Source organism: Pholcus phalangioides, unplaced genomic scaffold (genome assembly GCF_987345545.1).
Source record: "Pholcus phalangioides strain wild (caught in Gottingen) unplaced genomic scaffold, Ppha-v1.0 ptg000013l_1, whole genome shotgun sequence".
Lineage (NCBI taxonomy): Eukaryota > Metazoa > Arthropoda > Arachnida > Araneae > Pholcidae > Pholcus > Pholcus phalangioides.
In genome coordinates, this window is record NW_028301606.1 from 27,283,041 (window position 1) to 27,300,592 (window position 17,552).

The following is a 17,552-nucleotide window of genomic DNA, read 5'->3' on the forward strand; positions in this document are numbered from 1 at the left end:
AAGAAAAGTTGGGGGAAAACATTGTTAAATGCGGATAAACAGTTTTACCCCCATTTAACGCTGTTTTCCCCCAATTTTCCTCCGTTTTTTGAATTTAAATACCTCATTGAATATTGCACTTGAAAACGTGTTGAAGTTTTTTTAGTTAGCATCAGGAGAGACAGGACAACAACTTTCATATCGGAAGTTAGAGCACAGGGTGTGCGTAAGTTAATATTTTGATTTTAATAAATGCATAGCGTCCATAATTAATAGACCATATTTCAAGTAGCCTACAGACGAAAACAAAAATGCTTGAGTTTTCATGTTATGTCAGTATCGTGTTGTAGGCCTGCCTGCTCTCTGCGGAGAGACTTTTTCCAAATGGGACACCGGCTGACATTCGTGCTTGGAAGCTGGAAAACCGCAGAAAGCCACGATTTGTCCAAGAAAGCGCGATCTTGTAAACTTATCGTCATTGTGGGCAACAAACACATTGAGTAACAAGATCTCCACGAATGTTTCTAGGCTTTATAACAGCTGCTGCGCGACATCACATAAATTTACATGTTTACAACAGGCATTCAAAGTGAAACGCACTCTGGTGGCGGCATGTGCAACTACTTTTTTCCCCCTTAAACAAATTCCCATCGCACACACACACTTCGTGAAGTCCTCCGCAAAATTTCACACTTTTTGGATGACTGGTTTCGCTTGTAGGCTATTTTAAAATATATTCTTTTAATTATGGACGCCCCTGTATACAGTCCCTTTCAACATGATGCAATATCTGAGTACTACACGTTATTTGGAAACTTTTTATAATTGGAAGTATTCCTCCTACGACCAACGGTTCGCCAGTAAAATGTAATACGCCCTGTTAGCTACGCATTCTGTATATACAGTCGAATCCCATTATAACAAACTCCAAGACAAAGGAAAAATCACTTCGTTATAACGAAATTTATTTATAAAGGAATTTCAGATTTTTACATTGTTTCTATATAAACTGATATGGGGATAAGAAAATTTTTTGTTAAAACAAGATTTTTTTTCCGCTATAACGGTATTTGTTAAAACCAGAATCGACTGCATAAAAACTTAATATGCACTTAACGGAAAATTATTATAACCTTTTATTCCGGTAAATGAGTTTATGATACCCTTATACAGGTACGTGAACAATGTGAATGAAAAAAACATTTCCTACGATTATTACCAGATTTTTAAATGGTCGAATACATAATATATGTGTAACTACTACTAGTAAACCAGACAAGCACCTCGTCCATATTTCTCTGCGGAATTTCCAACGAATCGGTACATGTTGGAATGTGTGTGTACGTACAGGTGAACCTTCCGTGAAGTTTGTTTCTGTGTAATGCTTGTTATGTGTGGTGCTGCCATCTGCAATCAATTTTTTAAACTATGAATTTTTTTTCTCAACTTGTAGTGAGTAAAGTGTAATGAATGAATAATTACACCGTTGTAGGCCTGACTTTTTAACGGGGAGATTGGCTCGCATTAGCACCTCGAAGTTGGGAACCGCATAAAACCAACTTCAGTCGACCACCGTAATACATGTAACTGCTATTGATATTCTCAAGAACAGAGGGATTTAGGAAATATTTTCTTACCATATAAATTCAGGGATTTTTAACCGTTATTGGCACTGGACCACAAGATGAATGGCACGACCAACTTTACGGCTGATGGATATATTCATAATTCATAAATCCTTATTAGATATTCCTAAATGACAAAATGTTTGGCTTTCGAAATTTGGAAGCGAAACATCATTTGCGTTTCAATGATTGGGCCAACGGGCCCCAGTCAGGGTTTTGAATGAAATACGACCCCAAACTATTGAAAGTTTTCACAAATCCTTAAAAATTATTTCTTTCATATCTTCTGAATTTTTATTAATTCTTAAATAATGTGGTGTTTGGCCAGAACATGATATCTCCAAAAAATGGCTTTTGTATCTAAAAGTAAGTCTTGCTAATTAGAAGTGAGATAAATGCACAAATATGTTCGTACGGCTAAACAACATGTTAATGTATGATATTTTCATTTGTGTGTATGCTTTATTTTTTACTTTTAAATGACAATGAAAATGCTTATATCTCAAAAATGTGATATTGGAGTTATCATGTTCTGACCACAGAATATTATTCCTCTCTCTTTCATTGATTTTCAATCATTTCGTTCATTAAAAAAATTCTGGAAATGTTTTTTCCCCTATTTATTTACTAATCTGAAATTATGTATTTCTTTCTACAGTTTTTCAAATTTTCATCAATGTGTGTTTATGCACTTTTATCGATTTTTTTTTCCGCATTCCTATGCATTGTGTAATGTGTGTGAAGTTCTGGTATATATTTTTTCTTTTTTGAATGCTACATAAAAATATATAAAATCATGGCTCAAGAGAGCCACAAAAATGTTCAGATGTCTGGGTCTCATCCACGACTGGCCGTGACCATCCAGAAGTATCTTAACGATTTCGTTAAGATACTTCTGTAACTAGTGGCGCTACAAACAGATTTATAGCTGAATTCCATGGGGAATTTTTACGACCCATCTGAGGAGTCTCTGTGACCCAAATTTGGATCACGACCAATAGGTTAAGAACCTCTACAGAAATTTATTTCTTGACTGTCGTGAGTTTTTTAAGAAGAGTGGTTTTTTCTGCCACAATAAATCAATTTAAAAATTATATCGTCGGAAAAGCTATACTCTGAATCTATGCTCGACGGGAGAAGAAAGAGTAACTAGACATCGGCAAATAACAATAAATTTATATTCTAACTATGGTTTGGTAGAGGAGTCTCTTTTTTTTGTGCTCCTTGAAAACGGCACCCATGAGTGCGGAAAGGATAGTTGAACATGAATGTATTGTTGTTTGCTGATGCTAAATTGTTCGTTTTCTTTTTTCTTCCATTTCCAGGCTCAAGAAGATTTAGTGACTCAAGCATATGAATGCAATTCATCTGGAAAAGTGCAGTAACACCCCCTCTCAACGGTCACTTCCCTTTCACAGCCAAATATTAATTTTTTTCCAAGGGAAAGGTCTATTTTATCGTCAGAGTGCTGCCATCGTCCACAGACGATGAGCGTAATGGCCTGCAATCATTCAGTGATGTCTGGAAAAAAAAATGTTTAATATGAGAAATTCTTAATTCACGTATAAAGGGTGTTCTGTTAATGGACCGACAAACTCAGAGGGTTGTCAGTGGATATCAAGAGGAACAGAAATTGCAATGGAACATGGTGTCCGCAAACCACGTTGAGAGGGTGAAAATCGCGAAAAACGGATGCAGGTTTCAACGTCACGTTGGAACGACAAAAAGTACAATAATAGCTACAACTAGATTGGTTTTGATTAATTATTACAAAAATAGTTGGAAGTGGCGTCCGCTGACGTCATTGCCTAGTCTATAACGACGTAAAAACGATCCCTGGACGCGCTCGAAGCCATCACGATACTCATTGAAACAGACACCTAACTGCTGCACGTGCTCACTACCACAATAGCGTTAATTTACGTCATCCGCAGCGCGTGATCCTACACCAGCGCATGCGTTTCGGGACGCTGCGTACGTCAGATATGGTGAGCGAACCCTCGAACGCATCAGCAATCAACTGACATCCACCTTTCGTCTCCTCTGGACTAACGTTTTTTGCGATTTTCACCCACACATCGTGGTATGAGACACCATGTTCCGTTGCAATTTTTGTTTCTCTTGATGCCTACTAACAACCCTCTGAATTTGTCGGTCCCTGTCAAAACACCCTGTATAGATGGCGTACACATACAGGGTGCATAACAAATAGGGCGTATGACATTTTACTGGCTAAACGTTGATCCTACAAGCATACTTCCAACTAGAAAAACTTTCCAAATAACGTGTAATACTCAGGTATGCCATCCATGTTGCAAGAGGTTGTCTGTAGAAATACTAAAATAAAAAAATTAAATTTTTACACAGTCCCCGTCTGCCATAAAATCTAATTAGAAAGTTGTTTCCCTGTCTTTTCTGATTCCAAATAAAAAACATTTCACGTTTCTATAAGTGCAATATTCACTGAGATTTTCAAATTTAAAAAAAAGGAGAAAAGTTGTGGAAAAGGAGCTTTTACTCGCATTTTTAATGCTGTTTTCTTTCTTCAAAATTTTCCTCCATTTTTCGAACTCGAATATCTCAGTAAATATTGCACTTAGAAACGGAGAATTTTTCTAGCTGGCTTTAGGGACAAAAACTTTCTAGTTGGGTTTTCGGGCACATGGGGGCTATATAAAAATTATTATTTTTTTATTATTTCAATGACTATACAACCCGTTGCAATATGAATGACATCTGAATACATGTGATTTGGATACCCTTTTTAATTGGAAGTATGCCTCTAGGATCAACGGTTCGCCAGTAAAATGTCAAACCCTCTGTTTGCTGTGCACCCTATGGGTGTGTGTGTTTTAATGATTATTTCTTTACTCTTTCTGACAGGTTTGCTTGTACTGTTGTACTGTATGGGACGAGTGCCCATTGAATATTCTATTCAATGGGCACTCATACTTTAACTCTTTGGCTGCTGGAAGAGTCGGAAAAATTCCTCTCTCTCTGAGGGAATTCAAACAAAACTTCGCTTTTTTTTCCGATTTTCTTTTGTAAAAGATAGATGTTAATCAGACTCAGACGCTGAAATACAATACAATCGGGAATATAAGTGTAATACAAACATAGAATCTGAGTTCATGATCACTTCATGTGCCTATCTGCCTCCATTTACCATTTTGTAGGTGATTGTGGGTTCGAACTCAGATTCTATGTTTGTATTACACTTATATTCCCGATTGTATTGTATTTCAGTGTCTGAGTTTGATTGGCATCTATCTTTTACAAAAGGAAATCGGAAAAAAAAAGCGAAGTTTTGTTTGAATTTCCTCAGAGAGAGAGAGAGGAATTTTTCCGACTCTTCCAGCAGCCAAAGAGTTAAAGTATGCATTTCAAACACTTGCTTTTAGACCATTCTCCAATACGGTCACGGAGGTTGTTTTTAATAATTCATATTCCATCGAATTAAAACCCCCCGTAAGTACACAAACCTTCTTTTAGTATATGCTTTTTTTGACGGGTAGAATATGCAAATGCATGAACATAAATAAGAGTCCAAAAGATATTTACCTTATCGGTATCAGCACACGGAACGAGTTTGAACTTGCGCAATATCCTAGCGAGAGCCAACTTGGCCTCCATCTGTGCAAAACGCATGCCGACACAATTTCTCGGCCCTGCTCCGAAAGCTTGGAATGCTAAAGGATTGAATTGACCTTTGTTTTCTGGAGCGAACCTGGAAGAGATCAGATACGTTACCTGGAACGGTGTCTGGGCAGCAATAAAATTTTATTCACATGGAATTATATTTCATAATTAGCAAGTAAGTTCGTGCATCAACGACTAACCTATCAGGGTTGAATATGTCGGGATCTGACCAATAATCTTCGTCGTGTTGTATCAGATGAGCTGGAATTTGAACTGGTAAACCTTTCTGCAGTCTCAAGTTTTCAAACTGTATATCTTCACCAGTTTCCCGATTCACAAACCTGTAAAAAATTGAAATCAATATATTTACTGAAATATATGACGCATCACAATGCATACAGGGTGGCCATAAATTAACTTAGCCGATATGCGAACCACTGGCGGCCGCAAAAATCTTTCGCACTCGAGAATCAGAAAAGAAACGAAAACATAGCTTCCGTTGTTACAATTACTGAAACCAAATTCCGAAAAATTCAAATAGTAACTCACTATTATGCATTGCTAAGTGATCGGCACGGATAAACACCATAGATAGCATTAAAACAGTCCCTGTAGTGCTATAAATGATTTTCTTGGTGAGCGTTTTATTTCATGGAATTTATATTAAAAGAAATAATATTCTTCTTTATAGTTGTAATTATCATAATATAATTTATTAGTGGAAAAATATTTTCAATATTTGACTTCAATAAAGAATTAAAATTCAAATAGGCTTCATGCAAAAAACGGGAAAAACCTGGATATTTTTTTTTGGAAAAAAAATCAGGATGGCCAGGAAAACAAGAAAAACCAGGACTGTCCGGGAAAATACGGTTCTAACGCCATTTACGGTTCTTTTTTACTGCGCCGATCACTTAGCAATGCATAAAAATGAATGCCACTATTTAAATTTTTAGAAATGTTGTTGCTGTATTCTTTCTTTTCTCATTCTCGAGAGAACTTTCATACTTTGAAACACCTATATTTTGAATTTCATTCGCATCCGTTGATTTTTGCGGCCGCCAGGGGCTTATACATCGGCAAAGTTATTTTTTGTGACCACCCTGTATTATCATGGGTACTTTTAATCTGGTTTCTATTCCAATGCAGGACCGTCTTAAGAGCATCACGAGCCCCCCGGGCCAAATGACTTTTCTGAAGCCCTACCAGGTAAAGTTTCGAAAATCTCAACCAGATCCCATTTTTGTGAGGCCCCCTTTTCTCTTGAGGCCCCGGGCCGTGCCCGGGTGGGTCCATGCCTTAAGACGGCACTGCTCCAATGCAATATTTTCAGAACATTTCATCGGTAATAACTTACAAGTATATTGGAGGATACATTCTGAGAGATTCTTGAAGAACTTGCTCCATGTACTGTAGCTTGTGTACCGAAGTGTAATCTAGTTTTCCCTTAAGATAACAAAAACAATATGAATTCCCGTTGCCATAGGCAAAAAAAGACAACAAAAAATATTTCTATCAATATTAATCTATGTATGTAGCAATGATTATACACTCTTAGATCCTTAATTATCGATTGCAGAAAACGTTTTTGATTTCATAACGCTAGTCTATCCGATTAGATTATTGAACAAAAATGTATAGTCCTCCTACCACGAGAAGAGATTTGGCTACGGCACGTCATGTCGCGTCAAACGATTCTATTTCATCCTAGAAGGACATGCCAATCGTGAAAGCTCAGTCACTGATGAACTTTTCTCGATGTGCAATCGTTTTACCAAAAAAAAATTGAATAAAATCATCTGACGTGACGTGACATGACGCAGCGAAATTTCATCTCGTGGTCGGAGGACTGTAATTATTTCTTGAAATATTTATATGATATTAATATAAGGAATATTAATTGAATTATAATCAGGTATGTTTACTTCTCTCTTGATTAGCTCATTAACTTCTTCACGCAATTTATCCTGAACGTCTTGGTGGTGCAAAAGGAAATGAGTGGTGAATGCCAAATTCGTACTCGTTGTTTCATACCTAAAGCAAAGTATGAAACTTCTAGCATACAAAATAACAATATAAGGTAGACCTCTTACATACAATGTTTTCATATATTACGTTATGTTATTCTACACTAATATTTATTCTTCTTCATATTTTCTGGTTAAACAGAGTGACTCGCATTGAGACACGCCTGTACTTGGTAGGAGGTTAATGCAAAATAAAGTAATAATTTTAAATGATTATTAATAAAAATAGTAAAAAATGAGTATTGAATAATAGTTTTTATTTCACTCACCCAGCTAAGAAAAACAAAATAGCGTTGTGTGTTATCTCATAATCGGCCATTGAATGAAATTTTTTCAGTATATTCTGGCTTTCACCTGAAATTAAAAAAATATATTTTTTTATGTTGATTTTGAATGTATCCGAATGTATACAGGGTGTCTCATGAAATCGCAATTATAGTTAAAATCAATTATAACGAGTATGGCTTATAACGAAAATCTCGATATAACGAGTGATTTACAGGTGATTGCCAATGATACAAAAAAAATGTATCCGCTTATAACGAGCAGCTCGTTATAATGACAACTTTTCCCGTGATTGTGATCTGTCATTTTAACGGACTTCGACTGTACTTTAAAATTCATAAAATTGGAATTGGTATATTTGAATGTGGTTTGAGAGAGAAAACGTTATTCTCGCGAAAGGGGATTTTTTTTTGGTACATTTAGAAAGCAGTAGAAACCAGTCTGGCAGGAATGATTGGAACTGAACCTTTCGTCAATATCTTCTGTGTCCGAACTGTTCATAAAGCTTCATCTGGCGATTCAATGCTGAGGTGGAACAGCTTCACTAATAGTGCTGTATTACCAACGTCACTATCACAATGAAAAACTTGTGTCCGCGCCAGCACAAGAAAATTCAGAAATGAGATGGTATACACCCTGAATTTTATAGCACTCTGATTTGCATTGATTTTTCCTTTCGTGCAGCGTCATCTATTCACAAAAATTTGAACTGCATTTTTTTTCAGTACCGACAAAAACTTTTTGGCCAACCGTATTAAATATATCGATCCCTTCAATTTTTATGAATATTTAAAATATTTTCGAATTTAAGGACACTGTATTTAAGGGTTTTTTTTTTTCCTAAATTCCATTCCTTTTTGTTTTGTTAATCCCATTACATCCGGAAATAACTATATTGACTTTTTATCTTCTTAAAATTCACATTACTTGTATGAGGCAGTATCCAGGCAGAAAAAAAAAATCAAATTCATTCGTAGTGGTTTGTAGAATATAAAATGTAGAACTAAAAATTAAAAGTAACCATTTGTAGCTTTTGCCTTCGCATTATCTTCTTCGACTTCATCACCAGCAGTGAGATCTTTGCCGGTAAAACTGGTCATCTCTGAGTCGCTCAACTGCGCATCAATCATAAGTTGAAGCAAGTCATTTCTCCGAGTCTGTGATCAGCAAAAGGAATATATATATACACATATAATATATGTATATATTATACACAGACTTTATTCATTTAATTAAAGAAATTAATCTGTGTTGTAATCATACTTACATTTTGATCTTTTCTCCTTTCATTCACTACCATTTTGACTGAATCAATCAATTGACGAATTGGATTAACACCTTCATTCCTCATTATCAACCTCATTCTAGCGACATATTTCCAGAAGAATCCCAATTCTGGAAAACTGACTAAAGACAAAAAAGTATAAAAATATAATTAAAAATCAAAAGAACATTTACGTATTTTAATTTAATCCAACAGGTTTAAATAAATTATTTTCTGTGTTTTAAGTTAATATTTCAATTTTTTTTAATTTTATTATTATTATTATTATTAATTTTTCAATTTCAAATATTTAATATATCATAAGCAAATAATTCAAAACTAGATGACGAAATTATTCAAAAGTCGTAAACAATAACGTATACTGCTAATAAAATTTTTGACGTATCAGCAAGAAGAAATATGTGAATATCTAATAAGAAACTTACACGCAAGTAACATTGTCCAACTACTGATATTTCCACCAAAAATCGCTCTAGAAGATCGCAGAAAAGGGTCATTGGGATTCCTCTGGCAATCGGTGTGTATGCCGAAAGCCGTCCTGCCTATAACGTCCATCGTTAGTCCTTGGTAAAACTTGTAGATGTCGAAAGATTCATTCGTCTTCGATTTTTCATCAATTTTTTCAATCAAAGTGTCTATTGCATTATTTATTGCAGGAGCCATCTTGTAAAGGGGGAATTAAATTTATTAACTATACACATAGATCGCAATACTCAAACTTCATTTGCATGTGCAATGCTCAAACCAAAAAAAAAAATTTATTATATTAATCGCATAAGGTTTGTATCGTACCAGTCGCATCTTGCTAGTCGTGAATGAGGGCGTAAGTATGCTGCGTATCTCCTTCCATCTTTTGTCTCTCAAATTTGTCATCTGGTATGAAAAACCATCGTCTTTGTCCAGCTTCGTGCTTCCAATTGCAAATAATTTCTATAACGATCCAAAAAGTAAAAATCTTTTTAAATTTTGAGCATTCCATAAAGAAACCCAAAATTAGTGCAAAAACATATCCGCCATAGATTTGCAACTTTATAATTGTATATGTTAAATTAAAATAAGTGGTATAAGGATATAAAAACAGTATGGATTATTATCAGCATTGTGGTGTTAGCTAAGACAAGAAACATAGATTATAATGTATGTGACACAATCATAATCATTGTCAGTGTCTGAAGAATAGTGAATAATGTCACATGTGTCAATTCCAATATTGTTCTACAATTATTTGACTACCACAATACAGAATGATCCTAAATTGAATTCGCACTGTGATATTTTAATGAAAAAAGATTGGAAATATGTATCAAAACTTGAACATTTTTTAAAACATTTAACGAATGGATATATTCAATTATTAATTATGTAGTCAGTGCTTCGTAGGGAGCAAAGTACGAGAATATTCGGAATTAGATAATATATATAGGACAAAATAAGATCTCAAATATGAATACATAGTTCCAAAACACTATGCCATACTTTATCTTCAGGAGAAAACTTTCTGTATTATGCGTGTTATGTATTCCTTTATAATATCTGTGTAGCATATGTTTAAATTTGTGTGTGTTTGTATTTGCGCATAATTTTGTATTTGTGTATTATAAGTTTGCATTTGTGAATATTAAAAACATAGATACCCTAATTCTTTTTATCTTCTGTACAAGCATTTTATGCCTCTAGGTGGTGAATACGCGTTTCTCATTGAATTCATATAAATTTTCCATGTGAAACGAATAAAGTTGACTGGATTTGGTAATGTTGTTAAAATTGTTTTTTAAGTAAGTAAAAAATTCTTACAGGTCTGTTGATGAACTTGTGGAAGTCACTGACTTGAATCTTTTTCAGAAGTTCCACATCAGCGACAACGACGACTGGCTTCATCCCCATGTAATATCTGGAATCATCATATTTACTGATTATTTAATAAACTTTATTGTAAAATCATAAACTATTTTTATACTATTAATAAATTATTTTCGATTGAACATGCCTTTTTTTCAGTGATTGAAACGTATTGATACTTTAGTACATAAGTACTAGATTTAAAGACTGGTCAAACTATCACACATTTTCATTCTGTTTTTATAGAGCTGTCCCCCTATAATATGAGAATGGTTTCTATCTCTCATTCAGATATATTTCAAATGTATATATATATATATAATTTATTATAAATTCTATCACTCAGATTAGTGTTTTAGACCTGAAAAAACAGTTCAAACAGCTATATTTTCAATATAAAACTTATATTTCAACCCTAACTGAACAAAATTTAAATAAATGTACATGTAACATTCTAATTCGATTATATAATTTTAAGAATTTAACTATATTTTACACATAAAGGTACTTTTATTGAGTTTTAGTCTAGATTTATTTGGAAAAAAATCTCCAGCTCTTGAAGTTGTTATTAAGCATTTATATTATTTTTAAATTATAGTATTTATCTTATTTGGTGTCTAATAAATAATAACAAAGATATTGTTGCAATGCTATGAAGCAATTTTTTTTTGGTTTAATAATAGCCATGAATCGAGGAATGCATGAAATATATTTGAAGGAAATAAAATTTTTAAATTCATAAAACAAATTTCTTTTTTTAGTATTTGCACAGATTATAGAGTGGTAGTACGTGAGGTGTTAACGAAATACATATTATAAATATGAAATAGAAAATTACATACCCGAAAATCTTTCCATATTTCTTCGCCCATTCTTTATGGCACACGAGGGGTGTCTAAGAAATTCAAATGAAAACTTAATTTCTCACTCAAACTGAAAGTAAAGTTTCGTAATAGAATTCAAACAGTATATTCTAAAAGATAATTTGTTAGTTCATATATGTGTATTTTAGAATACTGTAACGCCATTACAGTGTAATATTGTATTTATAATAAATTTTTGCTGAAAAATTTGTTCGTCTTACTGTATTTGACAATTCAAATTCATATCAATTTTAAATATAGTTTTAACATTGTGTGTATCATCTACTCTATAATATAAAATCACAAACTCGAAAAGGGACTGTTTCTAAGCAACCGGAATTGGTGACGATTTTATGTTACAGAAATAGGTGACGGAAATCTGTTACGTTTTTGTGTTACGGAAGTCGGTTACGATTTCGGGTTGAGTTTTCATTTAACTCTAGCATATATCGGGACCCATTTGACCCATCGGGACCATGTTATATGTGCATGTACCGAGATGGCGAGCCCCCAAACTAGTTTTTCATGGGGCCCCTCTGTGGTTAATTTATAGTGTGAAAAATCAAAAAGTGACAAGAATCGTTGTGGCCCCTGTCAGCACTGCCCTTGTGGGGGGAGGGAGTCATGCCGAGAGGTATGTATAATATACATACAACAGCAGTGCTCTCAACACACAGGGTCGGGGTACCCGGGGGGGGGGATTGCACGTATATGTTAAAAGTTTTCATTTCCAGGGGCCCTTGATGGATCTCACTGTTTTCTTGCTGCTTTAACGCTGAAAAATTTGCGATAGCGGAAGCAAAAGATACATCCAGTCTGGGGGCCCCATAAAATTTGTGAATTCGGTCACGGGTAATTGGTTGCGGGCCCTGGATTTTATTCGTTGGTAAAACGAATACAAATGAAAATTTTTCATGGCACTCGCACCGGGGGATGGCCGACAAGCTTCCAAGTTGGGGGCCTCCATGTTTACAAGGTTGATTTTGGGGGCCCTGGATGAATCTCATTCTTTTCTGTTGTAGAATTTGCAACAGCGGAAGCCCGAGATAAACCCAGTCTGGGGCCCCACTAAAAGTATGCGAGTTGGTGTCCCGGGTAATTGGTTGGGGGCCCTGGATTTTATTCGTTGGTAAAACGAATACGGATGAAAATTTTTCATGTCACTCGCAGCGGGGGGATGACCGACAAGCTTCCAAGTTGGGGGCTCCATGTTTACAGGTTTCATTTTGGGGCCCCGGGTGAATCTGATTCTTTCTTGTTGTTGAACATTGTAGAATTTGCAACAGCGGAAGACCGAGATAAATCCAGTCTGGATTCCCCACTAAAAATCTGCGTATTGTGTCCCCGCTACTGGATGTGGGGCCGTGGATTTTATTCGTTGTAAAATTGATAAAAGTGAAAAATTTTCGTGGCCCCTCACAGGGGGGGTGTCCGACAAGCTTCCAGGTCAGGGCTCCGTGGAAATGTTGACAGGTTCTAATTCGGTGCCCCTGGATGTATCTCATTGATTTTTGTTGTTTAACATTGTAAAATTTGCAACACATCGGTAGCCCAAGATTTATCCAGTGTGGGGCCCCACTAAAATACAGCGATTCATTCAATCATTCTTCCCCCCATGGGGAAGTTTTCTGGGGGTACTTGATGAATCTCATTTGTTTTTTGTTGCTTTATTATTATTTTATTAAAATTCGCTTCTTCAGTACGCTGGTGCTTTCACACGTCCCTTTCCATAGCACGCTGATGAAGTGGGACGAAATAAATTAGATATGTTGTGAAGAGAAGTGGGGGGGGGGGCAGAGCCCACCTAGTTTATCGATAACCCACCTTAAATTTTCGATTGGTATTTAAATTCCAAGAATATCGATCATTCGTTTTGAATTTTTTTATTGCTTTACTCAGAGTCCTATCTAATTTCTTTCAGTTTCATTTGAACTTTTTTAAACATATGTGAAGTTAAAATATAATTAAAAATGTAAATGCAGTTGTTATTCTGCAAAAAATTATTGATTCTCTTAAATTATATAATATTGTTTTATTTAATAAATGCAAGTTTTCAACACAAGGTCATAAACCAATTAAATTGATACGAGACATACTTCATACGTGTTCTAAAACGATAAATATAATAAATCTAATGACGAATCAATCGGCGAGAAAAGTATTAACCATGTGTATTAGCATTTAATGGATATACCATTTGCGTGATAATTAATTGCATGCTGGAATAAAGATATTCTGCCTCATTAATCAAGTTTTTATAACTCGGTAAACAGTTTTAGATTTCTATTAACAAAACCTATTTTTTTTCTTAATAATTTCATAGTTATATTAATGACTCATGAGAACCGAATGGATTACATGCGAATGCATATGCATAATGTATTTGGCTTTTTTTTTCCTTTTTTAGCATTAATGTATGTAAATGCACATAAAATAAAAAATGTGTATTAAAAAACCCACCATACAAAAAAGCAGATAGGTTTTTAAAATGCAAATTTTGTTTCTTTAAAAAAAAATTTTTTAACATATTTTTTTCATAAAGCATTTTTAATTGCTTGTTTGTTGTAGCTGCTCAGTAATGCTAGTAACAAAGCAATTTCGTCACTATTGCTAAAAAAAATTACAGAGCAGAATTTAATTTAGTTCTTCGTTTCCCAGCTCAATGAGGCTGTCTGACGACTTACAAATAGCTTTTCTCAGACGTTTTGAAGAAGAAAGACAAAGGCATAATACAAAGTAAAGTATGAATATGTAGAATAAACAACAATAAAGTCCAACGTCATGTCCAAAGTACAAATGCAGTATGTGGTTCGGAAGATCAGAATTAGGGGAAAAGTTACATACAAAACGTACAATATATAGAGATAGCACATATAAGATATGGAGATAACACATATAAGATATAGAGATAACGCATATAAGATATACAGATAACACATATGAGATATAGAGATAATACATATAAGATATAAAAATACAGAATAAATGCATATTTTTGGAGGTTTGTTTAAGTTATATCACTTTTTTATAATACAGTGTATTTTAAATAATATTGCTCATGATATTTTCGTAACATCAGTTTTCTTCCCCGCAGATGAGATTTAGTAAATTAGTATTACGTCTGTAATACATTATTTTCTAAATATCAATCGTTTTATTTTAACGGTATTTCCAGAGATACGTAAAAAGAGTGTTCAATTTATTTTAGTTTTATGTTGCGCATTTCTACTGTTCTGTAAAAGTCATTCTTTTATATCCTATTTTATCTGCTTTGCAACTTGTATATTGTACTCATTCTTATACCCTTATGTGGTATCTCTATATCTTATACATTTTGTATGTAACTTTCCCCCTAATTGTGATCTTTCGGACCTCATACTACTGGTACTTTGTACAGTACAAAGTAATTTGTACTTTGGACATTACGTTGGACTTGATTGTTGTTTATTCTACAAAAAACACATTCATACTTTACACACACACATGTACAAAGTTGTCTCTCTTCCTCAAAACGCCTGAGGAAGGCTATTTGTAAGTTGTCAGACAGCCTCATTGAGCTGGGAAACGAAGAAATAAATTAAATTCTGTTCTGTAATTTTTTTTAGCAATAGTGACGAAATTGTTTTGTTACTAGCATTACTGAGCAGCTACAACAAACAAGAATTTAAAAATGCTTTATTAAAAAATTTTGTTAAAGAAACAAAATATGCATTTTAAAAACCTATCTGCTTTTTTGTATGGTGGGTTTTTTAATACACATTTTTGGTACGTTTCGGAATTTTTACCTATTTTATAATTTTGAGTGCATATTTAGTGTTTTGTATGCATATATTGGCATTTTAAGTGCATATTTTTAGAGCGTATTTCGCAATTTTTAGTGCATATAATTCAAGCTCTACTCATGAGCAATTATAGTATTTTCGTAATATACTGTACAGATGCTAAGAAGATTTCGTAAAAAAATCAATAGTTCTTTGATGCAAATCGTGAAACGCGAATACCTCTTAATTAGATTAGTAACTATACATAGTGCTCACCTTCATCGATATATCCCATAAATTACCAAAAAACAAATTTGGCTCAGGTCCAGGAATGCCCAACTCTTTGAATAACGAAAATTGTTTCTTCCGCCATCTGGAAATGAAATGTGTTTGGTCATTAGCGAATTACGGTTTTTTTTTTAATCCACAATACCTTCCATACAACTTTCTACAAACTCAAATTATGATTCTTTTCACTCTTCCAAAGATGATAGCCATTGTAAAAATTATCTTTAAAATATTTCTTGTGAGGATAAAATATCCTTCGAAAAAAAATTGAATCTCTAATATTTGAGTTTCAATAAATATTATTGGTGATATCAAACAGAAGAATTTCCTAATTAATGTTTGAGAGTATCTTTCTGCATTTATAGCCTATATTTTAATGTGTGTTCATATTACACTTAATAAAAATTAGCTTTACATTATACATTTTTATATTTCTTGAACTTGAAGTTTAAAAAAATACAATGCGCCCTTTGAAGGGGCGTTTCTTATTTCCTGCAGTATTTAATGAAATTACTGGATTAATGCAATGTCTGGGGCCCCTCCGTTATGAATGTGAAATATGGTGAGTACTATTTTTGCACCAAGGAGATGGGTAGCATGTGGTAGTTGAGTGGCCAAATCACCACCCTTGTATAACATGATACTCATGAATTTTCAAGATGTCTGTTTTACATGAAAGGGATAAATATTGATAATTATTTATCATTTCATATTGGTAAATATTAATAAAAAATGAAAATTTTCAAAAATCAAAATATAATGACAAACATAGTTTTTATTGTGATTCCACTACGTAAGATTTTGCATAAACCGATAATAAACATAAAAAAAAAATTTTGAACTTGTTCTTTAAATAAAAAAATTAGGGTAGGCTGTGTCATAGAGACACGGCGGCAAGTTTCGACTTAAATACGTTTTCTTTGCCTTGAATCACGTGGTAGATACCGGCATAATTTCATTACGTCATTATCATTGGCTTTGTGTTTGGAATAGCTAACAAACACGATACCAATGTCGCCTATTTTCGTTGTAATCTGCTCCAGATATAGCGGAAACCAATTTATCTCGAATCAGTGCCACGAGCCTGGTGCCCAGACGGGAAGAGGTATTAAAACCGGAGTGGAATTATTTGATTTGCATCTGACGATACCACTGCTTTTGACCTGCGTCGGGTACTTTCTTGGATATGATCGTTTAAAGAATTCCGTTACGCAAATTTTTTCAAATGCTCGCACTATCACCAGATGATTTGAAAGACGTATCCACGCCAAAAAGAAAAAAAGGAAAGAAAAACGAACATATAAATATTTACTTACAGAATCCATAATGCGACTGCAACAATAACGAAAGCATATGTTACGCCCCACATGATGAGAAACTCGCGATGGCTTCTGTGAGACTCTCCAACAAAAACACAATCAACCCAGAAACTTATTCCAAACAAGTTGGAAAGATAATGGCCACATGATATGTCATCAATGATACTGCAGTTTTTTTTATGTATTTTTTTAATGATAACGCGTACAAACAGTGATTGTGGCCTTCATGTTTTTTTCCTCTTTACTTATCTGGTCATCAGATAACTGTAAAAAGTGGAAAATTTCTTCAATAGCAGCAATGATGAGGCACCACTTATGATACAAATAATTTCAAAAGCATTCATGCTATTCACCTAAACCGTTTAAAACACATTGGAACGTAAATGCTTGAAATTTTTCAAGTCTAAAACAGTTTTTAATGACTGTCAAAAAGACCATTTTGTGTAAAATCATTGAACACTCCGTAATTAGTTGCATAAAATTTTCATTAATTATACTAATTAATTAATTTACTACAATTTTTGATATAAATTAAAATTATGCATACATTATTTCATAATCTTTCATTCAAACAGAAATGTTGTAATTGTTAAACCAATGAGCATCAAACAATCACCCGAAAATGTGTATCCCATAAATAAA

At 33.9% G+C, this 17,552-nt stretch overlaps 1 protein-coding gene across 1 annotated transcript in view; it reads right to left on the reverse strand.

Annotated features, from left to right (window-relative positions):
* LOC149078886 (uncharacterized) overlaps positions 1–17,044 on the reverse strand; it is a 28,747-nt gene extending 11,703 nt beyond the window's left edge. Inside the window, exons 1-13 of the mRNA XM_089240462.1 lie at positions 16,908–17,044; positions 15,580–15,676; positions 11,522–11,574; positions 10,635–10,731; positions 9,633–9,770; positions 9,266–9,503; positions 8,823–8,962; positions 8,577–8,712; positions 7,540–7,624; positions 7,169–7,277; positions 6,601–6,689; positions 5,444–5,584; positions 5,166–5,331 (exon numbers count right to left, since the gene is read on the reverse strand). Coding sequence (XP_089096588.1) covers positions 5,166–5,331; positions 5,444–5,584; positions 6,601–6,689; positions 7,169–7,277; positions 7,540–7,624; positions 8,577–8,712; positions 8,823–8,962; positions 9,266–9,503; positions 9,633–9,770; positions 10,635–10,731; positions 11,522–11,574; positions 15,580–15,676; positions 16,908–16,960 — 1,542 coding nt within the window. The 5' untranslated portion in view covers positions 16,961–17,044. The remainder of the gene's footprint in view (positions 1–5,165; positions 5,332–5,443; positions 5,585–6,600; positions 6,690–7,168; positions 7,278–7,539; positions 7,625–8,576; positions 8,713–8,822; positions 8,963–9,265; positions 9,504–9,632; positions 9,771–10,634; positions 10,732–11,521; positions 11,575–15,579; positions 15,677–16,907) is intronic.
* Between the last annotated feature and the right edge of the window lie 508 nt (positions 17,045–17,552).